We start from the raw sequence: 25,532 nt of genomic DNA on the forward strand, positions 1-25,532 counted from the left end.
GGGACGCCCGTCCTCTTCTGCTGTCCAGCACTGAAACCCCCGGCCACGTGGCTACTGAGCACTTGAACTGTGGCCAGTGCAGCTAAGGAACTGAGCTTAAAATTGCATTTAATTCTAATTCATTTAAATTCAAACAGCCGCGTGCGCCGAGGGCGAGCACACTGGACTCACGGAGCTCTGGAGCAGGAGACACGGCTAACAGACCACACAGCCGAGCTGACGCCGCCTCCACGCCCAGCGAGCGCGCAGGGAAGCGCGCTGTTCCCTGTTTCGGTAGAGGGGACAGACAAGCGTGATCTTCCCTCACGTGACTCGTTTCTGAGCGACAGCCTGGTTTTCAGGCAAGGAGTCTCCTGCTCTGTCTTTGTGCCTCTCCCGCTGACACTCGGCACCGGACCCCCGCCCCCAGGAGGCGTAAGCACCCGGCTCTGCAGAGCTCGGGCAGCCTCCCCCTGCCGGCATCCCCTCTTTGCCTTCCCCCTCTTCTCTAGGGTAGCAGTTACATCCTAAAACAAACAGAGCAAATGCTTCCGAAAACCCTTCAACCCTAGTGAACATCTTAATCAAACCACCCGCATCAAAGCCAAGTGGTGAGTGTGTGCGCACACGTGAGTGTGTGGCAGGGATGTGTGTGCAGACGCACGACAGAGAGAAGGGCCACAGAACGGTTTTATTTCTCGGTGTGTGAAGGAGCAGCACACACTTCCGCCCGGCCCAGAGTGTGACTGTGATGTGAGGCCGCCCCTCGGTGATGCGTCCTCTCCCCCGTGGGGCAAGCACGAGTCGTCCCAAGTCAGAGCTGGAGGCCCCCCTTTCAACAGGGAGCTGCCTTGCAGTCCCTCGACCACACTGCGGGCACTGCTGTCTGGAGGCTGCGTCTTCCCCGGCACAGTTTCCAGACATGGTGCCCCAATGTAAGCTGCATGGAGTCCAGGGCAGCGGTGGCCTGGGAGGTCCTCGTCCTCGTCCCCTGGGCCGCGTCAGCACAGCATCGTCATTTCAGCCAGATCCACTTGTCCCCCACGTCCTCGTTGTACCCAGGGCTGTACTTGCGGCCGGGCAGCTGTGGGGGAAAGCAGGGTTAGCACTGGGTTACAGCGGACCCCCGCCCCCCAGCACACCTGACACCTTTCCTGACCCCATCCCTTCAGTGGCCATGGCCAGGGAGGCCGGCTCCGTGTGCGTCCTGCTGGAGTGGTGAGGGGCTCCGCGGGGATAAAGCACAACACAGCTCTGCCCTCAAGTGTCCGCCCGACTGTCGGGAGGGGGAGGGGGGCCGGCAGAGCTGTGGTGGGGGGACGGGGGTGTCACAGGGCAGCAGTGGAGCTGGGGGAAGATGTCTCGGTGCCCCCATCCCCTCCACCCGCCCATCTCCTGCCAGCGCCGCCCACTGGTCACCCTATGGGAAGTCGGGGCACTGGCCAGGGGACGCAGTCCATGGAGGTGAGCGTCCCAGGACACAGACAGGGTGGATGTGGAGGGGTGGGCAGAGGCCCCCTCACACAGCCAGGAGGGCCCCCGGGAAGGGAGCCTGCGGTGAGGCCGAGGGCCGCAGCTGTGACTGGTCACCGAGGGCAGCGCCGCCCCGAGCGCCTGGCTGTGAGCCTGGCAGAAGCCGCGCGTGGGGCGGGGGAACATCCAAGCACAGTGTGGTTCGTCGAGTTACAGGGTGGGAACAAAATGTGGAGTTTCTTTTTCATGTTTTCAATTCAATGTGTTTAAACAATAGATCTGCACACATGACACACAAAAATCTTCCCAATTTTGCCCTTAAGAACAAGTACTAAAGCATTTTAAAAAAGAAATCAGCCTTTCCCTCATTCTACTCAGCAAAAGATGTTCCGCACCAGCAATGCATCTGTGGGGAAGGTCGCTTGCGGCGGGAGTGGCGGCTGTCGGGAAGCAGCGCAGGGGGACGGGCAGTGGGCAGCTGGCTGGAACCTACAGGGGCCAACACACCACCGCCCGGACGCGCCCCCACTCACGAGGGCTCCCGGGGAGGGCGGAGGAGGGGAGAGGCGCCGAGATAGGCACGGGCTCACGGGTGGAGGCTGGGTCCGTGTGTGTGGACTCTGGGCTGGTGGGGGCTGCGCGTGTGCAGACCGGTGCGAGCAGAGTCTCCGGGTCCAGGGGGTCCGAGGTCACAGAATGAGGCCCCAAAGACACCCATGCCTAATCCCAGAAGCTGTGACCACGTGGCCCCGCTGGCACAGGGACTCTGCAGAAGTGACTGAGACCCTGCAGTGAGGAGGTCGTCCTGGACCGTCTGGTGGGCCCGGGGCCATCACGAGGGGCCTACCGGGGGAGGAGAGGTGACGGCAGAAGCAGCGTCAGACTGACACGGGGACAGGAGCCCAGGCGGCCTCCAGAAGTGGGAAGAGGAAAGAGACACCGGGCTCTCTCCAGACCTGGGGGACGGCACATGCCTGCCGTCTGCCCGCTGAGCTGCCGGCGGCGAGCGTGGCACCGCGTGGAACGCACACAGGAGGTTACGCGCTCTGTGAGGGGCACCTGAGCGGGTCCGCACAACGAGGGAAGGGAGCCAGTGGGAGAGCAGGCCGCCGCTGCGGGTGAGAAGCAGGCGGGCAGGAGCCGTGCACACTCCTCCCCCAGCAGCCCCCCGTCCCGGGGAGTCCCAGCCACGCGCCAACACGAGCCAGCGGCTGCAGCGGGAAAGGAGCGCTCAGGTCTTGTTGCATCTGGACAGCGGCCTGCCAGGAAGGGCCTCTCCTCACCTGAAGGACGGACCCCAGCGTCACGTCCAAGAGCAGAGCGCTGCGCCCAGGAGAGACCAGCGAGAGGTTTCCAGCCCCAGCAGCAGCAGCAGCCCCAGCTCTGCAGACGCTGGCCGCTCAGCAGCCCCCTGGGGACGGGCTGGGGGGCCGGTCAGCTCTGCTGCTGCTGCTCTGCAGGTCGAATTTTAAACCACGGAGCGGAGAATAAATACGAGCAGAACCCCACGCCCGCAGAGTCCAGCCAGTACCTCTTAATCGCATCACAAAATCTGCTCCCTGGCAGCATCTGACTGGCCTCTGACATCCAGGGACAGGTTCCCACATCCTCAGGGTCCCCTTTCAGTGCATTTAAGCCAACAGAGAACCCCAGGAGGGTTCCCATTTGGAACGTTTCACAGCGGAAATGCAAAATAAGCTGCTTCTTTACGTCACTTCAGAGCTGCATCTAAACCGAGCTTCAGACCCCCGACACTGCAGGCTTCGACCTGCGCCCAGATACCCTGATCCCCAGCCCAGGAATCCCCTTCTCGCCACCCTGTGGAGACGCACCGCATTACATGGCAACTCCTCGCATACTGTTAGCGCCTGAGAACGCGCGGCAGCTCCGTCTCTCCATCAGCGGCCTCTGTCGGGTTTACGGCGTGCCATTCCTCCCTCCACCTTCCATCCAGCCGCCAATCACACTCTGCGCTCCGAGGCTCATGTTTTCAGCCGTGGGATTCGGGGACGCGTGTCAGAGCACAGTTCACAACCACTCTGAGCCGGGAAGGCCAACTTCATTGCTTCCACGCCCTTTTACGCGCACCTCAAACGCCCGCCGTGGGGAAACTTTACTTCCTAGCCATCATCTCAGGGGTGTTCAATAATGCTCAGAATTTCTTAGCTGGAAGAGTTTTCGAGGAGGACTAAAACACATAGATTAATTCCAGCGTCAAACCCCGTGCTGCACTGCTGGAAAGGGCCGGAATAAAGCCTGGCCTGCTCTGAGTCTGTGTTGCTCCCGGGGCCGGAGGCGGCAACGCCGGCACTGCTGACCCGCTCTCTGGATGCTCTGAGGAGCCTGAAACGACCACTAATTCCAGGGCAGCTCAGGGCCTGCAGTCTCCACCCCTTAAACGCTCCCGTGCGTTGCTAAGAATTTTTTGTTAATTTTAAAAAGCAGTACTGTGGAAATTATTTATCAGTCACTTCTTTGATACACGATTTCCCCGATTCCCCATTACTGTTACGCATAAGCCAAGTGTAAAAAAATTGAAATCAACTTTCAAAAAAATCTTATTTTATGAAAGTGCATTTTCAAAAAAAACTTTCATTTTAAAAGTCAGTGCCTCCTATTTTTTAAGCGTAAACACACAGCCTATCACAAACACACCCGTGTTTAGGTCCCATCTTCGCTGCCACGAGGGCCACAACATCATGTCCCTTCAGCATCTTAATGCCGCGCGCAGGAAGGCCCTGAACCCAAGCGCCCACTGCTTTGCCCAGTAGGTCCACGTGGAAATCTGCATGATGCACTGGCAGCGCGGCTGCCAACAAGGTGCCTTTCACGCCGCCCTTCCGCTCCGAGGGCCGCATGTCATCTTCCGTGTGGAGAGACGCAGACAGCAGGGCTAACGCTGAAGCTCAGTTCGCGGCCTCCGCGAGGCGCGCCCGAGGCCCGGAGGCGGGCAGGTCCTCACGCCTCTCCCCGCCGCAACTGATGAACACAGACCGACGATTTAGACATTTACTTTCACACTAAACAACTTCTAAATGGAGAATTTGTGTTTTAACATAAAAACTAAAAAGTTCTACCTAAGGTCTGTCCAGAGTTAACCTGAAACAACCAAGTCCATGCCTTTCCTCTTCAGCAGGTTTAGATAAACTGATCCAAATGCTTTTCTGTTTACTGCAGGTTTATCTTTATTAAAGTGAATTTCAAAAAGCAAGAACATCCAGTGTTAACATATTAAAGTCATTAAACATCTATTTTAAAAAACCAGTAAATAACGTGACACTGAAAATGAAAACAGTAACCTGAAACAGCAAAGAAATAAGAATAGCAGGAGAGGAAAAGAAGATTCTGTTGTCCCAGCAACGCCCGCCTTGGACCCGATCAGACTCAGGGAGGAACCCAGCACCTGAACAGCATCTGGCCTCCGTCAACCGGAAGCGCCTGAGTGGGCAGAGGACACCGACTCGCTTGTCTGCCCCAAGGAAGGGCTGTATGGAAACAGAAAGTGACCTGCTGCCGTGTTTGAAAAGGCCTTTAAGAGTCAGCAGGCCGCCACGCACACGTTCAGTACTCACATGAACGCTCACAGGGCCAAGTCCAACTACAGAAGTGGGGCGGGGCTGTGTGAATGGAGAGTGTGTTGCCAAGTACCTCTCAGACTTCAGGTCCTCACAGCCCTCTGCCAACGTCAGTTCAGGTGAAGCCTGCGATCCCCGGGCAGCCCCCGGAGTCCTAGCGGAAGGCTGAAAGCCAGCAGGACCCCAGCCAGGCCAGCCGCAGGACTGAGCAAAACGCCAAGGTCACAGGATCAACAAAACAAAACGAACCCAAGAGTTCAAAAATCCTTCTATTCGTATGAAAATCCAAGCTCTCTTCTCTTCTAAAAACGTCCTCCTCACTAGTCTAGGCCCCTGCCTCATGCAAAGCTGAAGGGGCAGGGCTCACAAGTTAACCGCCACGCAGCCCCAAGCCCTGGCTGTGGGCGGTGGGGGGTGTCACTCGGGAACTGGGGGACCTCGGACAACCTCTCTGTGCCTCAGTGCCCACTTACATACAAGGGGGGGGTAACGACAGCAGCGCCTCCCCGGGGCAACGGCGCGGGCCTGGGGCACAGCAGGTGCTCGGGGTCAGCTGCCTCATTGCCCAGCCTCTCCCCTCGTCCCCCATGACACTCCGGCCTCATCCTGGTCAAGACATCTTCAAGGAAAATCGAGCCCAGAGACACACTGGCTATCACATACGTGAGTACGTGAGACTAACCACACCAAGGCCTTCCTTGTGTTGTGAAAATGGAAGTACAGGAAGCCACACAGCTGTGATCCTGTCTGGACCTGGCCCTGGAGAGGCCCCAGCGATGTCAACTAAGGAGCAGGTGGCCTCGGTGACAGCCCAGCGGACGTGCCGTGTGGCCGCCATGCCAGGCGCTGGTCTGGGCGGGCAGCCCCACGCCACCCTGCAGGGCGGGCTCCAGGTCTCTGGGTCTCCGTCTGGGCCGCCGGCCGAGCCCTCGGGGTGCCGGCCCCGTCCCACTTCCCCAGGTCTTAGAAAGTGGTCCCCACTCCCCCCGTGGCAGGAAGCCTCCCACGCCCTGAGCATCCAGAGGAGTTTCTGTGAAGGAGGAGACACAGCCACTGTTACCTTCTCTCTCATTTCAATTTATCATTTTTTTTAACATCAAGCAACTGAATTCTTTGTAAACAACCAGCATTCCTGTAAATACTCAGTGGACAAGCACGAAGCCCGTGGCGCGCGGGGCGCCTGGAGGGGGCAGGTGCCGGCACAGTGGGGCGGACAGCCCTCGGCCGGGTGGCCAGGGTCCCCATCGGCAGCGGCGCGTCTCACTGGTGGTGCGCGATGGGATGGGAGGCGGGGTCTCTCCCCAAACACAGGCCCAGGCAAATGACAAGAAAAGCATGAGAGACTCCAGGTGACGGACACTCTACAGAACGCTGAGCTGAACTCCTGAAAACTGTCAGGACTACTACAAACAAGGGACGTCTGCGAAGCAGTCAAAGCCACGAGGAGCTTCTGGGAACACGGCGACGACGAGTCACACGGCGCCTGCAGAGGCTCCCGGAGCGGAGACGGACAGACACGTGGGAACTAAGGATGAGGTGTGCACGACGGTCAGTGACGGCACGGCTGCTGCTCGCTGTAACAAGCATCCCACGCTAACATGGTGTTAATACGGGAAACGGAGATACGAAACTCTCCAGCAGCCTCCCAGTTTTTCTGTAAATCTAAAATTGCTCTATAAATGAAGCTATTCTTTAAAATACTGAAGAATTTTAAGTTAGATTTCTCCAATCATGTAAACACTGATTAAGGATTTCAGCGTTTCTAAACATTAAAATCACAAGCCCAATAGAGCAGAGTCTCTTTAATGCCACAGATTAAAAATAAGACAAACACAATAACGATGAGAACTGACAGACAGCCTCCCGTGTCACTGGTTAAAATGACTACGTCCAGCTTCTGGCAGACAGGGCGGACCAAGTCCCCTCCCAAGCCACCAGGAAAAATGGACAACACATTAAAAAAATCTGTGCTGAGACCTCAAAGGAAGGGAGGTTCCAAAGTGGCTGCAGGGGACTGCTTCCTTCCAGGGCCCCGCCCCCTCCCACCTGCGCGAGCTGAGCCCTCAGCAGGGAGGGGACTGGGGACAAGCTGCCAGCCCGGCCGGGCAGAGAAGGGGCCCTAAAGCGACACAAACAAGTAACTTGAGTGAACAGAGAGCAGGAAGGCGTTTCCTTACAGCAGGTCCTCATCAGCAGCACAGGTGGACTGACAGAGTTAGGGGAACGACAATTTGGCAACAAGCACGCTGAGAATGAGTTCAGCCGAGCACACCAGCAGACCCTAAAACTGTCTGTTCAAGGTCTGAGAAGAAACGGACATTTACATGGTTTCAAAATACCTCCCCCGAAGACATTAACTACAGGGAGAAAGGGCACGTCTCGGCCAAGTGACCGCAGCCAGTTTAACCGGCGACGGGACAAACGGGAACCACGTGCCACCTGACAAGACGTGACGATGTCCCTGACGCTCCTACTGTGACACCAGGAAACCGTACTCTAATCATGGGGGAACACCAAAGCCAAATCGAGGGACGTTCAGAAACAACCATCCTGTGACGAGACCTGCTCAGACTCAGAGACTCGGAGGAGATGAGACGATTAAACGCAGCCCCTCGCGCTGGATCAGACCTGTCTGCTCTGAAGAACATCACTGGGACAGCTGACCAGCCTGGACCGGGGCCTACGGATGACGGCAGCAGCGCGTGGACGTTATTTCCTGACTGTGGCGGCTGTGTTGAGGCCGGCAGGACAACGTGCTCGTCTGGGAGAATCGCACACAAAGCCGTGGTTCTCAAACCTCGGTGTGTGTCAGCGCTGACCGGAGGCCTCCTTAAAACAGGCTCGCTGGCCCGGTCCCCAGAGAATCTGGTCCAGTAGGCCTGGACCGGGGCCTGAGAGGAACCAGCAAGCGCCCCGGTGGCGCTGCCACAGGGGCCGCAGTCGGGGACCGCGCACACTGAGGTGCTGGAAATGACAGCGTAATGTTGATCACTTACTCATAAAGGTTTGGAAGACATTATTTTTCTATTCTCGTTATTTCTGTAAGTTAAAAAATTAGAAAACAGAATCTAGCACAAGTAAAGACCATTCGTAAACGAGGTGAGAGCCCGTGGTCAGCAAAGCCTCCTCAGACGGAGGACGTGCCCCTACGCGCAGGTGTGGAGACCCGGAGGGAGACCCGTGTGGGCGGCCGGCATGACCTGACTGCACAGACGATGACCACAGTGTCCCCAGGGCCTAAAACACATGAAGAATTACGACACACGACAAAACCAGCACGGAAGACAGGAGTGGGGCAAACGGAGGTACAAGTGCTCTAAGACCCTGACACTGCCGGAAATCAGAGGACTGCTAACCGACCCCAGGAGCTCACGCATCAAGGGCGACCTGAGCTACCAGGTCGGCCACTAAAGCGACTGAGCACTGAGAACTGGTGAGCAGACGGGAAACGGGATGACGCTGTGAAAGGGGCTGGGGTGGAGGTCAGGGGTAGGACGCGTGCTTGGCATGCACGAGGTCCTGGGTTCAGTCCCCTGTGCCTCACCTAGGGGAAAAGACAAAAACAAAAATGTTTAAAAAATCCAAAAGAAAGCAAGCAAGAAAGAAAATAAATACAAAGAACGGGTAAGAAAAATATAAAACATGTACTAAGATAAGCTATTAAAACACAGATGGGGGGAGGGAACGCCCAGCGGGGAACTGTAGAAGTCAGACGCCCCGCTCTGGGAGTTCACGGCTGCCTACAGCCCTCGTCGGCGCCACTTACCGAGCCCTGCTCTCCTCCCACCCTGACCTAAGCGCCCAGGGAGGGGGACTCCTGCCCGGGTCACGCACTGCTTTGTTCCCGGGGCCCAGGACAGGCCCGGCGCCTCCTCCGCACTCAGTACACACGTCGTGGGATAGACAAGCACACGGACGGATGGACGGACGCGGCACACGCAGGGAAGAGCGCGCCCGCAGCGCCCGGCGTGGCCGAGGGCGGCTGTCGGGTGGCTGTCGGGCCGCCTGCGGGACACAGCTGCACAGCAAATGCACTGCTGCTCACGTTAAAAACACAGAGTACCTTGGTTCACGTAAGTCTGGGTAAGAGGAACTTTGTGTCTGTAACACAAACAAAAAGCCAGCACCACTCACCACACACAACAGCGGGCAGACGAGGAAACTACGGAGACAAAGCTGGGCCGCCAGGCCCCACCCGCCGGCGACTGCAGCCTGGGCGCGCCGCGCTGCTTCCCCGCCGCGTGCGAGCTCATCACAGCGGCACAGACGTTACGCTTATTACCTGGAGATCGCCACGCCGGCAAAATCAGAGGAAGACTTTTACAACTCAAGAGGGCAAGTTACTTACCTGATTTAAAGCTCTCTGTACCACCTTAAAGGCCCAGCGCCAGTGGAAGGACTAACAGACACCACCGGGGGGCACGGGCGCCCTCAGGCTTGTCGTGAGGAGGAGGCTACGGCACAGCCAGGGCACCCACCCCGCAGGATGGACTCGACAGAGGCCACGGGAGCCACGGAAGGGCTGCAGGCCTGCGACGGGCTCTGGTGGTTTTGCATGTCAGCACCGGTGCTCCTGTGTTACAGAGGGGGGCTGGGGGGAGCCTGGACGTGGAGGCCGGAGAAGAACCTGCAGTAGGAACTTAAGATGATGGTGGCTGCACACAGAGCAGCCGTGATGACAGAGGACGGCGCCGCCTGCAAGACGGACCCAACAGGGCCGAGTGGGTCGTTCAATGTGGGGGGGACAGTTACCGGGGGCGGGTCTTCTGGCTGATGTGAGGGTGGCATCGAGCCCCCCAGCTCAGCCCCCAGTCTGCAGCTCCACTTAGCGAGAAAGTGACACGCTACACAAACTCACATATCTGCAAACGTCAGCAAGACAGAAATATGCCAAAATACTAACTGTGGGTGCCTCTGAGTGATCCCTTTATGGTTTTAAGTATTTCCCAAAATTTCTACATTGAATAAAATCACCTTCAAAGCCACCAAAAGAACCTACTTAAAAGAAAATGCCAAGTATCTCAAGAAAGAAAGAAAGGAACCGGGAAGTCCCTGGACATCCAGTGGGCGCTGCAAGCACCTGCAGGCAGTGAGGCAGAGAGTCACAGCGGCGCGGAGCCCTCGCCCGGACCTCCGCTGTCCTGAGTGCCCTGCGGGGGCCGGGGTTCCGACAAACAGTCCCCCCACGCCTGCCAACAATAAACCACGGCCACAGCCGACGTGGGAGCGCGCCGGCCTCTTACCATCCCACCCACACCACCACCCTCACTCGCCGGCCAGGTCCCAGAACAGAACTCACAGTGCACTCTAAGCTCAGGACATCTTGCCTGAAACGATTCTACAAGCCACGATGAAAACAAGTAATTCACTAAACATCAGAAAGAAGACCCATCAACCCACCAACAGTGGGGCCCCCACACCCGCCCTCGCACCCCCCTCAGGAACCCGCACCTTCCTGATAAGCGCGGCGGCCACGGTGACGAGTGAGGCGGCACGAGAAGCGACCCCGGCGTTGCAGAGCGAGCGGGGAGCGGCGGGGCGGAGCCGGCTTTGGTGCGGAGCTCCGTGCTGACGGGGGGCCCTGCCTCCTGAGGAGCTGTGCCAGCTCCACACACAGTGACGACGTGGGGAAGGAGAATTACCTCAGTGAGCAGGGAGCTCTCTCACTAAAGGAAGCACTTTTCAGACATGTGACTCTGTTACCAGTTGTCTGAGACCCACCAGGGTGCGGCCTCGACTCCGAGGGTCTCACCTCTGTGAACTCATGGAAGACCCGGTCACTCTGGTGAGCTCCGATCGTGACTTCTGGGAGGTAGACAGGAATGGTTGTGTAATTCAGCACCTCCAACTTGTTCTGAACCCTAAAAAATAAGGCAAATGTGATCACACTACACACCAAAAAAATTTATAATAAAACAAGCTATAAGGCCGATTTTTAAAAAGTCCATATTAAAAAACTCATACATTCAAATAAACAGCACTCATTCCCAAGCCGTCATCTCAGAAGCAGAACCTGCAGCCCAAGGACCGGGCTGGTGGAACAGCTCCCCTGGAACGACTTCCCAGTCTCACGGCCGTGACGGCTGCCTTTCGGGAACAGATACAATTTTGAAAACATAAAAAAGGAGCCACAGTGTGCCTTAAACATGGGTATGGCAGGAATAGAAAGCTAAAGACAAACACCACGTATTACGGTGCCACGCACAGGGGATGCTCTCATGAACAATTTGCAAAATGAACGAGGCTTGAGGGAAAGAACGGCGAGTCCCTCTCGCCCCTCCACAGTTCCCCCTCTGCGCCTCGCCCCGCTGCCTGATCCCGGGCGCGGGGCCGACAAGGGATCCGAGGAACCGGGGCGTGGGGCAGGGGTGGTGGACCGCCCCGCGGGACCCCCCGTTGCACCGTCGCCCATAAGCGTCCTGTTCACTGCTCTTCTCGGCGCCGAGAAACACAAACCAGAGGAAACGCTCCTTGCTTCACCATTTTATTTTAAACGCTAAAATGTTCACACTTTGTTATAATTTGCTTGTTTTAAATTAAATTTAGTCTGACTATAACCACTACACTTGAAGATGAAATGTTAAAAAAAAGTCTCCTCTCAAGGGCTCAAAACAAAGAAAACAATTATTTTAAACGGCCCCTTCCCACTAACGACTGACAAAGGCAGGAGACGCTTCTGCTTGTCATGGTCCAAATGGAAGCTCTTCAGACATACCGGGCTCCCAGCCACTTGGGGAGAAAGGGCCCAGGCCCGCCCCCCGCCCCCGGGGCCTCTCCCACAGAGGACCGCAGAGACCGCCGAGGCCTGGCAGGCCGAGTGCGCGTGGACGGGCGGCACAGGCGCACCCGAGCGCCACCGTCAGGCCGCGCCACACGGACGACCACTAACAATCCAGTAACCAACTGTCACTCCAGCAAACGCTGCCGGACACCCGTTTTCCTCGGCGTGTCTGTGTGGACGCGCACTGACCTTGCACATGGCTGTAACGCACTCAAAGATGAGGCTTTCTCAGTTTTAACAAGGAGCTGGTTATAGGTGATCTTTTGAAAGCACATATCAATAATGTGAAGTACACATCTTTCATTTTTAACACAAATGAAATTACTCGATATTTATCCTATAAAGGCACTTTTTAAAGTGATCTCGCGGCAGCAATTTCAACTAAAAATGAAGCTTGTACTCCTGAGTGTCAACAAATACGGGCAGGGTATGATCTGGTTTCTCTCTAGCTTGAAAAATTGGAAAGACCCGTCTGGTCCGGGAACTTGTGTGTGGTATTCAGAGCAGCAGCGCCACCTACGTGTCATCTGGCAGAAGTGCCGTCTACACACAACCCCCAGCAAGGGTAATCTCGGAACAGTACCTTCAAGCTGTTTTTGAAGATTAAAAAAATGATCCACGGGGACCTGCCCTCAGCCAAGCTGCTCTTTGACTCTAGGACGGGAGTAATCGAGGGCCCCGAAGAGCCCATGGCGCCCCGTCTCCAGTCAGCCCCGGGTCTCGACCCCCAACAGACCGGACATGCTCCAGATGGAAGATGAGTCAGGAACGAAGACAACAGGAAGCCTCCATGACTCAGGAGGCAAAAGGCGGAGAAAGGAAACATTCCGTTCCCAGAGCCCTCAGTCTAATTAAGGAGACGCAAAGCTGAGCACACCGGCCCAACACCAGAAGCCGGAGGGCCGGCGCGAAGGACCGAGCGCCAAGTCCAGTCTGCAGCACCAGGAGCTCTGCCACCTTATTCCAAGCAAAAGACAGAAAGAAATAACACAGTAAATCATGACTTATGACACAAACGGTCTCCCAATTAACAGAACACCTACACTTCCTCCTAAAACACGCCCAAAGCATATTTTTTAGTTTCTCCTGAACTGCAAAGTTCTGTCTGAAACCCCAACTTCTGACACCAAACGCACACCCTGTGGAGGGCGCAGCACTGGCGTCTCCTGTGAGGAACACAGCCTCCAGGGCTCAGAGGAAACGGGTCTCAGTGATGAAGCAAGCAAGGGCGGGGTGGGGGCAGGCTCGGGAGGGGCTGAGGAAGGGGGCTCGGGGCCCGGGGGAGGGAGGCCTGACTGGTAGTAAGTCACCAGCACAGGGATGAAGCCCACCAGGGCTGTGCCGGTAAGTCACGGACTACGGATACACACACCAAATGTGATCAAGGCTGAAAAACCAGCACTCACATGTACATAATTATACACCAACACCCGTCACCGAGATGGTACAAAAATGCTCTAAGCCATAATTTGGTTGGGTTCTGGACAAAATGAGTGTAACTGGTAAATGGGATGTTTACCATAATTACCTTAGAAAATTGATCATAATTTTCACTTGAGTCCCCTAAAGTAAGAAATGGTGCTTACACGGAAAAAAAACACACATGTAATTACCATTGTAAACTGTCATGAAATATCCTGAGGAGGCAGAGGAGTAAAACGCGGGAGAACGGACGAGCAATGACATTTACAGTGAAAACAGCTAACTGCATGCTTACAAAACTCCATTTGTAAGCTCTGAGGGAACGACAGGGTCCTTCTCTCTGCTCCGGTGCCAGCATAACTGAGTAACTAGTAAGATTATGAACTTAACATGTGGATTTGGAAGTGGTCTAGAATCTAACACACACTCCAGATTACGCTTAGAAATTGCCCTGCACTCACTGCCCACGGAAGGCGTGGAAGCCTTCGCACACGGCCTCGTCTCAGCGACATGTTCCACGTGCGTGTTCCACGTGCTCTGCCCAGCAGCAGCCAGCACTAGCGAGAATCACACATAAATCCAGATAAAACGACAGCCTGGAAAAGTGAAGAGAAGGGCTCCAGAAGGAGGAAGGTGAAGACACCCAGGCTCAGAAGGAGGCTCAGGTTTCTGGACAGTTACGGGGCAGGTGGGCAAGGGCACAGACTCAGGAGATGGTTTGTACCCTGACGGAGGAGTCTGCAGAACCTGAGGACCAGGACTCCGAATTAATTCTAGGAAATGAAACTTGGATTCGGGCCTAAACAAAGGTACACCACTGAAGGCCTGAGTAAAGAAAAACAGGGTCGCTGTGACATTTCACGAAAATTAACCTGGCGGGCACGCACACAAGGGGTGGGAGGGATGAAGAAACAACTGACCGAGGACCGGGGATCAGGAACGAGGGGCTGGAACCCCAAGGGCAGCAGAGGGAAGGAAGGAGACTCACTGGAGCCCAGCAGCCTCGCGTGTGGGACTCAGCGGAAGGTGGGGGGCAGTAGGGAAAGAGGATTCAAGCAGAGGACCGCAGGGGAGGAGGCACCATCCCACCAGGACTCACGCCTGAGCCGGGGGGGAGGGCAGGACGGCCGTGCCCAGGACCCAGGGCACCCCCGCCCCCCACCGTCCCGTGGCCACGGCACAGTGCACTGTCTGAGCCTGGTTTCCTCCCCTGTAAAATGAGGGGCCCCTCAGGAGAGCTGTGGGATCAGGAAATGCTCCTCAGACACCTTCCCGGTGCGGTGCTGGCACCCACTGAGTACCTAGGATTAAGGCTGAGACCTCGAGGTTTCGGACCACAGGTGGAGCGCTACGCAGAGGTGACAGGAGGGGGTTCAGGCAGACCGGGCTCACTTGCTCTTCGCAGATACTGAGTCTGTCACAAACTGGAGGTTTGTGGCAAGCCTGCATTGTCAGAGGATGGGTAACGTTTTTTAGCGATGAAGTATTTTTTAATTAAAGTATGTACTTTTTCCTGACACATTATTGCATACTTATCAGACTACAGTTTGCTGCAAACATAACATTTATATGCGTTGGGAGACCAAGAAATTCACGTGACTCGCTTCACTGTGCTGTTCCCTCCCCTGCGCTGGTCTGCAGGTGAGCCGCGGGATCTCTGTGGTCCGTCTCTGCAGGTGTTTTTTAAACAAGATTCAGAATGATACAGTACATAGTATCATTTAGGTAAATTTACAAAAACATATACATATGTAACTATCTAAACAAAAAACAAAGTTACCCCCGAGCTCTAAACAACAAGAGGGCTCCAGGTTCAGCTCCAGCAAGTACAGAACCAGGACACCGTTGCTCGTGTCCGGACGGGGAAGGGAGCCGAGAAGAACAAGCGCCCATCGCTGGTCCTGGAGTAACAGCGCAACAGCGCGCTGGGCGATCAGGGCACACAGAAGAGCGCGACGGACGGCAGGCACGCCACGAGGGGACCCTGCCCCCCGAGGTGGCAGCGCCTCCTGGGAGCAGACGGAGGAGGACGGGAAACCGCAACAACACTTCACGAAAGCACAGCTGAAGTGCTGACAGAGGGCAAAGCGGACTCACAGAACGTCCAGTTAGAGCCAGAAAAGGCAGGAAAAAGGGGCGGGGGAAGGAAACAAAGAACAAGCGCAGCAGCTGGAAACCAGCGACCAGCACAGCAATGCACCAACTCTCACTTTCAACACGACTGTCCAAGCTCACGGCCTGAGAGATTAAACACAAGGCCCAGCCAGATGTCACCCACGAGAAACGCACTTCAAATCCAGAGGCTCAGGCTGAGAGTGAAGGGGTGGCCAACAGGGACTGAGGGCTGGGAAGACACTCGGGCTCCGGACGAAGCTGGCTTCAGGACGAGAACGCGCACCGGGGGAGGGCGTGCCGGGAGACCCGAGCGCCCTGAGCGCGATGTGGCCAGCAGCGCAGCACAGCCCACGGGGCAGAGGTGAGCAAAACTCGAAGGGGAAACAGAGGTTAAAGCCACGCGGTTAAAGCCTCCAACACTCCCCCCAGCAACGGCCAGACCGGCGGGCGGAAAAGCAGCAAGGACACGGACGGCCTGGACCCCACGCCGCCCGCCTGCCTCGGGGACGTCTGCAGAGCGGCAGCACGGCGCCCCCACGCAGCCCGGGACCGTCGGGGAGGACAGCTTCCGACCACGCAGCGTCCTACCCAGCGTGAGGGCAGAGCCCTCACCGGGCCTGCGCTCAGGACACAAAGAACCAGGCCCGAGGGACAGCAACAGCGTCGAGCGCTCACGTGAGAAAAGAGACCCGGAGTCAGCCATCCTGGCTCCGCCCTCAGGAAACCAGAGAAACGACAGCTGACGCCTAAAGGAAGCAGATTAAAAAGGCAATGAAACCGGAGCAGGTAATGAAATGGAAAACGAGAGGACAACTGCGGAAACCGACAAAGCATGAAGCTGGTTCTCTGAAAAGATCCATAAGCACGAAGGGAGGGTCCAGAGGACAAGTGAACAGGCAATAAAGCCACAGACCGGAGCGCCTGTGAGTCGCAGAGTAAGGCAGAAGCTCTTCTTTGGTCTCGAGCCACAAGTTCTTGCGGCTCCTCGTGCTGGCCACACTGCCTTAGTGAGGGCGCCGGCCGGGGCACAGCTTCAGGAAAACAGGCTCACAGCAGCAGCGTAAGTGTGCCCACACGGCCTGCCCTGGTAGCTCCACTTTCACACTTTAAGAAAGTAACCTGAAGTGGAGCAAAAGGAAGGACGACAGAATTACAGGTGTGAAGAAATGGAAATAACCCAAGTGACCGACCCTGAAGAAATGGTAAATGGGTTATGCCCGTGTCTCGAGGTCAACAGCTCTTCCCGTGAAGGGCCGGCCAGTAAATACTTGAGGCCGCGAGGGCCACTCCAGGGCTTCACATCCACGCTTTCGCTTCCTTCCGCTCCTTCGAACATGTGAGAACCACTCCTCGCCGCTGAGGCCTGGGTGGGCCCCGCAGGCCCCGCTCTGCCAGCCCTGTTGTGCATCAGTCAGTGGATTTATGGGCACGAGGAGCCATTAGAAAATCAAATTTGTAAATATTTAACACAGGGACACGCTCACGTTAAACCCAGACCGCAGAGACACACAGGAGACCCCCGGGCACCCCTGAGCGCGCACGCCCTAGACGGCAGGAGGGGCCACGTGGCTCAGGGCCGGCCCGCGCCAGGGGGCGGTCACAGGGAGCCTGGCTCACCCGGACTTCTGTCTCCCAGCCTCCTCTCCCGAAAGCCACGACTCTGCCCCCCAGCCCACGCGGCCCGACTTCCCTCAGGGCCCTCACTGGGCGGACTGCGCAGCTACACTCACCCAGCTCCCTGCCCTCGTGCTCGCTGGGCACGCCCCCGCCCGACCACGCCCAGAGCCCCGCCTCGCCTGGAGACGAGCACCCCCACCTTACACTCACGCCCCTGTCCGCCCTCGGCCCCTTTCCCGGGCCTCTCCTCTCCCCACCGCCTGGACAGCAGTCCTAGGGCTGAACTCCCTCCTCAAGCCTCCAGTGCGGCCCCTCCAGCCCGCACTGCCACTCTGGGCTGATGGCCTGTCTCCCATCTCGTGATGAAGACCGAAGCTGCCTGGAGAGAAGCTCCATGCGCCCACAGCGCACACCTGCTTCCCTGACCCTCACCGCCCGCCACATGGACCCCGGCGCTACAAGCCGGGACTGCCCTCTGGTGCACTAGCGCACGCCCTCTCGCGGCCACCCACACCCTCCTCCAGGACGCTCCTGTTCTCTCTGCATCAATACCCACCCCTCCAACCATAGCATCTTTCCGATTGGTACAAAATAGGGTTTCTTCCATCTTAAAAGGCAAAACACAACTGTAAAAAAGTGAATAAAACTCTAAGTCTTAGTTTTAATAACTATATCGAGTGAGAGGTTCAAAAGGAAGAATTACTCTCTTTCAAGCATAAGACAGAAAACTAACGGCAGTTTCTCTACACATGCTCGTATTTGGATGCATCCAAGTGGAAAAAATACAAGTGCATTAACTATTGAGAGAAAAACCGACCCAGCAGAGTCGTCTGCACAGGGGAGACCCACACTGCCGTCCCGGCCCAGCTCTGCTGGCGCTCACCCCGAGGGCCTGCGGGGTGGCGTGGTCACCGAGGCAGGACGGAGGCCACACGAGGTCAGCCCCAACGTGTGCCCCCAGCACTGACCTGGCCCCGCCGGTGTGTGCGCCTCGGGCGCCGACAGCGGGGGCTGGGCCCCCAGCACAGCCCCGCCCGGGGCACAATGCGGGTGGACTCCATGGGGCCTCCTCACGAGGGGAAGCCACTGGTCGTCGCAGGAAAGTTCATTTCCTGGGCGCAGGTCTGCCTTCCCCGCTCGGAACGCGTCTACCAGAAGCACAGCTCACGCGCCCGCAGAACCACCCTAGGCCACTGCCGTAGACACAGCAGCCCAGACGGCCTTCCTCGGCCGGAGCTCAATCCCCACGCGCAGGGCGAAGGCCCGCCTCCCCCCGGGGCCTGGAACCTCAGTCGTCACCAGAGCATAGGTGCTGACGTGACCCGCCCAGGAAAAAACCTGGGCGCTCAGCGTCTAGTGGGCTTTCCGGGCAAAATACTGCCAAGTTACTGCGCTTCTCGTGCTGAACAAGGTGGCATGCTCAGCACGCCCCCCTCACGTCCACCGTGCCCCCCACCCGCACCCGGCTCCCGCCGCAGTGGCCGGGCCGCTGGGCACACCCTCCCGCTGTGCCTCTGCCTCAGAACCTCCCCACCCGTGGGCACCCGTGCCCCGTGCCCACCCCAAGACACCACAAGGCCCAGGCCTCGCACACTCGGGAACCTTCCCCAGACGTGCCCTGTCACTCGCACCCCAGCCCCTCCCTGCCCATCTCTCAGGGCCACCTTTCTTCACAGCCGTTAGCACCACCTAGGTTCTACTGATTTGGGGGCTCTCTATCTCCCGCACAAAACGCATCTTCAATGACAGCAGTACTTTTATTTGATACCATAGCCCCTAAATCTGGAATCATGCCTGCCTCACGGTGGGAGCAAAGTATTTGTTGAATTAATAACAGCAATCACTTAATTCACGTCAGAACAGAGGAAGCAAGAGGCTGCGCGGAGGGGACGGGGCGCACACCGCTGTACCTGGGGGCCTGAGGCACAGCTACTTCAGGATTCTGGAGCACCTGCCCCAGGCAAAGTCCCAGCCTTGAAAAGACAGCCCCCCCGCTCCCACACAGCACCCACGCCCGGGGACTCACAGCATCCTCAGGTTGTGAAACTTGCGGTCGTCCTGCTCCAGCCACGGGCCCTTGTCGTACCTCAGGTACTCAATGTCCTCCACCACCTGGACAGAGGAATGTCGTGAGAAGACGTCTGGTACACGATAAACCAAGTGCCTGGCAGGGAGGGTCAGAGCAGGGAAGTCAGAAAGAATGGGAGTCAGACAGGCAGCTGGCAGTGAGGCGGGGCTGGGTGTGACCCCGGCGAGGGCCCTGGCCCGGCAGGCACCACCAGGTGGCGGTGTGGAGACGAGCCGGCAGGCCGGGAGACGAGGAGCGGGGGCAGGGAGGGTCAAGACCAGGGAGGAAGACCCGCACCCCGCCTGACTCCTCATTCCCGCCCACAGTAACTCTACTCCAGAAGGCGCGGCCCAGCCCCTCAGGGCAGTACCGCAACAGGAAAACAAATGCGTTTCTTCGAGAGCCTGGGGTCCGCGCAGCTCGGCCTCCCAGGGGGCGCCTTTCAGACGCGTCCTCCCCCAGGCACAGCCAAGCCAGGCCGCTCCTCAGGCTTCCAGAACCTGAGCGCATTCAATTACGGACTCAGAAACACAGGCTTAGACAATGTACTCTTCTCCTGCGCAGGTACCTGCCCTTGGACGGTCCGTCGAGGGCTGAACACGACCTAGACGCAGACAAGGCAGCAGCACAGAGGAGACTGTCGGGAAGGAGACCAAGCGCAGCTGGATCCGGCCGAGCAGGAGGCCCGCCCGACAGAGTCCCGGGGCGGGGCCGGGGTGCGGGACAGGGCGCGGGGCCGGGCGCAGAACCGCCAGCCTGCCTGCCGGCCTCCGTCCCTCTCCGCCCCGCGCCAGGGGGCAGCAGCCATGCTGCCCTGCCTTCTCTGTGTGCTCTCACCACCTGCACCTCAACCCAGACCACAAAGCCTGTATTTTCTTCTAGAATTTTTTGTATCTTGTTTTGTTTTTTAGTAACTTATGCTTAATATAGGATATAAAATACGGACTTTTTAAAAAAAACAAATGGACGGTCAATTGCCTCAATATCACTTAAGAAGCAGCCCGCTTCCTCTACCTTACCTTTCGCCATCCTTTAAAGCACCGACTGCACCAAACCGCAGGCGCACACACGGACGGGCGCGCGTGTGCGCCAGTCTCTGGGCGCCCTTCTGCTCCACTAAGCTATTTATTAGCTCTTGTATGAATACTGCAGTGCCTTCATTACCATAATTTTCAATGTGTATTTACATTTGAGAAGGAAAACGTTCCTGTGCTGTTCTTTATCAATTTGTTTGGCTATTACTCGTTAAGTTCTCCTGAAAATTGGAGAGATTGACCTGCACTTCACGAATGCAACTACTGATCTGGGGCAAGCTAGTATCTTTATACAGGTGAGCCCTGAACAGCACGCCCCACACAATAAACATCTGAGCACACCTTATGGTCGCCCCCTACATGGGGCTCCCCCGCATCTGCGGTTCCGAGCAGGACCACGGGGTTCACTACGGAAAAATACCCATGTGTAAGTGCATGCATGTGTTCAAACCCACGCTGCTCGAGGGTCAGTCTCTCAATCTCTCCTGTTAACTACACCCACTTTTAGTTTTATTGTCTGCTTAACAAAAATGTTGGGGCAGTTAACCCAAGGTTCTCTGTATCTTCACCACTCCATAATTTTAGGATCCTAGAAACTGAGGATTTTAAAAGAAAATCTTAAAATTTTAAAAGAAAAAGCTCACCATCAGGGGTGTGTGATGGGTTGCCTCGGTACTCCTTTTAGGTTATAAAATACAGACGCCTCCAAGACTAATAGGAGCTAAACTCATCACCTGATCTGTAAAACTCCTATATGTGAATCAAAGTTAAGAATAATCACACATCTCCCAGCCATCGTCTTACCTTTCCTGCATCTTGAGCTCCCCTGGCGTCGTACTGCAGAACCTCACAACTCTCACTGTAAGAAAAAGCAAGATGACATTTCACGTAAATTTTCCAAGTGTCCGTTCCTATGCAAATGAACACATGACATCCTGGCTCCAGCTCTAAACATCACCTCATATTCACGTAACAGCAACAGGCTCACGGGGGACTGGTGAAGGACGGCGAGCCGGAAGTAGGGACATGCTGCAGGCTGGACAGCGACCCCTGCAGGTCTGTTCCCTGACTTCCCCTCTGACTGGACTGCCCCCCACCACACGGGCATGAGACCAGTGTCTACAGGGGACAGGGACACTGTAGGGACAGGACAGTCATCTCTGCTGCCACACAAGCCACCTTCGCTGCAGTGCTTGTCACAGGGATGTACAGGAGCCCAGGGCCACAGGGGACAGATGGCAGAGAGCTGCCAAATGGCGCTGGAGGCAGGGAGCGGGGGCATCGCACTTGAGCTCCTAGAACTTCAGAGACAAGTGAAGCCCTCAGAATAACCGGTGTCAACCAAATTAAGCAACAGGATGGCAGCAACTCAGTCCCCTTGGTCCCTGCTCCTTGATCTGGACACTGAAAACTCACACTGGGTCCCAGAAGGAGGGGGACAGCAGAGCGAGCTTCCAGCACCCTTGCCCACCGCCTCACCACGCCTACCAGCCAGGCAACGACCAAAACCCACATCCTGGCAAGTTTGTCCCTGTCTCTGCCACCAGCCCCAGACTTCAGGCCGCCACCCAGGCCAGAGGCCGGCGAGGCTGCCCAGATCGGGAGCCCCTGCTGGCTCACCTCATCTCGGGGAGGAAGGACGTCTTGTAGGCGTTCTCGATGTCCTGGAGGTAGGCGGGCGTGATCTTCATCTCATGTGGCTGCAGCAGACAGACACAGCGTGCAACGTTTAGACTTTTTTCTTTCTCCTGTGCTTGTGCAAAACGTGAAACCACCAAAGAACACTGTTTCCCCAGAACAAGTCAAGCTGGGCATTTGACTTCGGGGGAACTTGGGGAGTTAGAAAGGGGCCCCAGTACCAGCCAGAACAGTTCTCATCCTGCTGCAGCGAGCACCGGTCGGCCCAGGTGAACCCACGGCTGGACTTCTTTTACAGACTCTAAGGTGTGTACTCAGAACAGGGCCAGAAAGGCACCCGTTCCGGTTACGCCTGGCTCCCTGTTCCGCTGTGCGCTTGCGTGCAGGCGGTGAAGACTAGACGGTGCGAGGGGGATGGCCCACCTCCCCCCATCGACTCCCAAGCCCCTCCTCTGTCCCTGACTCTCTCTCCAACCCCCACCCCCCACTCCTCCCCTCTCCCACTTCCCCTAGCGAAGGCCAATCTCACAACGTCACAGCTCCAACTGCGCGCGGCACGCTCCCACACTAAAAGCCTCTCCTAGTTGAGTGATGCTAATGGCCAAGTTATCTTTCGCCTTGTTTTTCTTCATGGCATTTGCCTTCACTTCACGTATTTCTTATTTTCTTGTCTACCGTTAAGTCTCTCCCACTAGAATAGGAGAATACACATGTACTAACGACACCACGTTCCTTTGATAAAGTATCTTTTTCTTAGACACAGTGGTAACTTTAGCTTGGGACAGTATTCATCAAATACTGAAAAACTTAAAATGTTCATAGCTCTAATTTGTTCCTCAAAATTGTTTCTGAAATAGTGTTATCCAGGTTACAAAACAGTTATCTAGAGAATTCTACACATATACCTTCATATTTCTCAATAAATGTCACTTTTATAAGCAAAAGTATTCAAAGCTACTCCCCGGAGGGTGAGCACCTCTGACCTGCAGTTCCCTCCTCCTGCCACTTGGTGGGCTGTTCCCCAAGTCTTACACCCACCCTAGGAGCAAACTGTCAGGCAACACAACGCACAGCCGGTAACCAGCAGGGGAGCCCACGTCACGTGTGTGTTCACTGCCACACGGGGGAGGTGGCCGGGAGTCCCAGCAAAGGATGACTGGGCTTCTCCGCGGCCCTTCCGGGACCTGCTATCGGGGCACTCACTGAGCACCTACAAGAATCCCGGCTCTGAGGATGGGATCGGGAGTGGCAAACACACAGGAAAAGACTCTAAGTGGCAGCGATCCTCCCAGACGGAACTGGTCATCAGGGCGAAGACCGTCCGTGCTGGCCCCTGCGTCACGCCTGTGGCGCCGGGGGAATTCGAAGTGCGGGGCTTCCAGGCACCTAACTGCCTCAACCAACGTAAGAGTAAATGAACATGTGTGGAGACGACCGCTCCACTGCTCCAGATCCACTGAGCAGGAGAAAGAGGAAGAGAGGCCCAGCTGAGCTACACGGATGGGGGTGGCACACTGAGAGGAGAGTAGAAACCATTTTCAGCTCGCAGGTGACAGGGCACGAAAAGCCCGTCAGAAAACAGAAAGGTTCGGGGCTGAGGGAGGTGGTCAGGGGCACGCCCAACCGCACAGAGCGGCCCAGTGACAGGGGGACAGGGCAGCCCTGGTGGAGAGCAGCGAGTGACCCGGGGCCTCCTCCATCCACCGCACAAGTGCCTGCTCCTCACGGACCAAGGGGCCGGCCCATCCCTGTGAGGGCAGTCGGCAGTGCACGGTCCTCGACTACAAACGCCACTGTCAGGGGCTGATCTACATCAGAAGTAACAAGGACACGTAAAAGGAGGCGGGTCTTGGAGTTAGAGGCTGAGTTACATTTCCTTTCTTCTGAATCCGGCTCTGGACCTCGGGAACCGGCACATCAACGTAGATGACCACGTGCGGGGGCAGGTACTGGGAGATGGTGACCTTCTTCACCTGGTTGTAGTGGTCCACACCTGCACGAGAGAGGCGCCACCCGTCATCCAACAGTCCGGACAGCCTCCAGACACCAATAAAAGGGCAAAGGCATATGCGGCCCTCGGAGTCACAGAGCAACCTGCAAACCACGTAATGCTCACGACTGTGACCACTGGCCACACTCACCGGGTATGTGGGCACCGGCACACAGCACCTGCGGTGCTCACAGCACCCCCAGCGCTCACAGCACCCCCAAAAAGCAGTTCTTCTCCTCCTCACGTCTACAGACCTAGGTGCCAGGCCAGAGACATTAGCCAACTTACACAAAGTCCAACACTGGGATTCAAACCCCAGCCTAAGAGCTTTCTAGAGGCTAAGTGTCCCCTGGCCACATTTAAGGGGACACCTTTACTTTTTCAGCCTCCTGGCCCTCCAGATCCTCCTCACTCGGTAGCCCCACCAGCCCAGGCAGGCCCACTTTTACTCTCCCACAAAGCTGACCACCAGGTTTGCCCACTGCATGACCCCCGTATCTCAGGTCACCCTGCTCAGAAACACCCCACTGCGCACCGCGGACCTCCCCACTCCGGGGCCCCATCCGACCCAACGTCTTCCCAGCGGGCCTCCTCTTCCTTGACTTCCCTTCCCCAGATGCAGCCTTCAGACAAGTGAACGCAAACTGAGCCACGTGCCTCCTGTGCCCAGCACCCTTCAGTTAGGGTGGGCTCCCCAGGACTCAGGGAAGCCCAAGCAGCCCGGCCGAGTGCACGCCCTGCCAGCGCGGCCCTGCCTGCCTCGGGCACCCCCCTCGCCCATCTCCGCCCCAGAATCCCAGGAGCCTTGTCTCGCCCACCCTCCTGTCCTCACTTCAGGCAGAGCCTGGAACACAGCCTGCACCCCAGCAACGCTGGCTGACTGGCCCCAACGGCTGTCCGAGTGTCTGTGGGACACAGCGCCGGGGGCAGAAGCCGGGCTCTGGCACACAGGGCCACCCGGACGCAGGATGGGCACACAGACCAAGAGCAGCCTCACCTCCAAGTCCTCGCTTCTCTCTCCCATTCAAGAACCGACAGCTCTTACTCTGGGCCCCAGATCTGAGCCGCCCGCCAGCTCCAGGCAGCCCAGCACGCAGCTGAAAATGCCCGCAGGCCGCGGGCGCACACGGCCCTTTCACAGCCCCGCCCGGCGCGCTCCTAGCTGCGGGCAGCCCGGCCCTACCTGACGTGCCCCTCACTCCTCGTGGCCAGCCTGCTTCAACCAGAGGTTTTCTTTCTCATCCACTCTCAACACCCCCCAACACAGTGCTTCTGTCCCCATGCAGCACACCAGCACGTGCTGGAGAGGAGGAAAGGACGATGATGCTGGCTGTCGCCGGGGCGGGTGAAGAGAATGAGACTCCTGATCACCCAGAGGGAAGGCGAGTCTGCAGAGCCTTCAGGAACGGCACCCCTGCCAGGAAGGCTGGCCGCCAGCCCGGACTCACACTGCTTCCGGATGAAGCCTTGTCTGTGCATCGCCTCCACGAACACGAAGTCGCTGTAGATAGAGCGCTCCAACACCACGCCTTGTCCTGTTTAAAACCATGGGAACAAAAATCGAAAATCAGACAGACAACAACTGAAGCAATGGGAACTAGTTTTTTCATTTTAGAAATAGAAATAATACATTATTTGTAATTCCATTTCCATACCAATATTTTCAAAACACACATGCCCTTCTAAATGAGAAATCCTTTCCAAAAACTATACTTTTTCAGTTTTGGCGATACAACACTTCATTCTTTCAGCTACGACAAAAGCATCCAGCTAACAGAGGAAAGTGTTTATTTTAAAACCACAGGTTGGCCCCATACCTGAGCGATGCCCGCTGCAATCC

The 25,532-nt window shown here is 56.8% G+C and overlaps 1 protein-coding gene across 3 annotated transcripts in view; it reads right to left on the reverse strand.

The window, feature by feature from the left end:
- Nucleotides 1-651: 651 nt before the first annotated feature.
- Nucleotides 652-25,532, reverse strand: part of NDUFA10 (NADH:ubiquinone oxidoreductase subunit A10) — a 32,156-nt gene continuing 7,275 nt past the window's right edge. The window contains exons 4-10 of one of the 3 annotated variants that reach the window (XM_032480685.1): nucleotides 25,141-25,227; nucleotides 23,574-23,695; nucleotides 21,685-21,764; nucleotides 20,869-20,923; nucleotides 18,989-19,074; nucleotides 10,780-10,888; nucleotides 652-1,063 (exon numbers count right to left, since the gene is read on the reverse strand). In XM_032480685.1, the coding sequence (XP_032336576.1) occupies nucleotides 995-1,063; nucleotides 10,780-10,888; nucleotides 18,989-19,074; nucleotides 20,869-20,923; nucleotides 21,685-21,764; nucleotides 23,574-23,695; nucleotides 25,141-25,227 (608 nt within the window). In that variant the 3' untranslated portion in view covers nucleotides 652-994. Of the gene's footprint in view, nucleotides 1,064-6,276; nucleotides 6,682-10,779; nucleotides 10,889-18,988; nucleotides 19,127-20,868; nucleotides 20,924-21,684; nucleotides 21,765-23,573; nucleotides 23,696-25,140; nucleotides 25,228-25,532 lie in introns of those variants that run through there. The other 2 variants (XM_032480686.1, XR_004320205.1) reach the window with 2 other exon arrangements.

The sequence above is a fragment of the Camelus ferus genome, chromosome 5 (assembly GCF_009834535.1).
Source record: "Camelus ferus isolate YT-003-E chromosome 5, BCGSAC_Cfer_1.0, whole genome shotgun sequence".
In the NCBI taxonomy this organism is placed as follows: Eukaryota; Metazoa; Chordata; class Mammalia; order Artiodactyla; family Camelidae; genus Camelus; species Camelus ferus.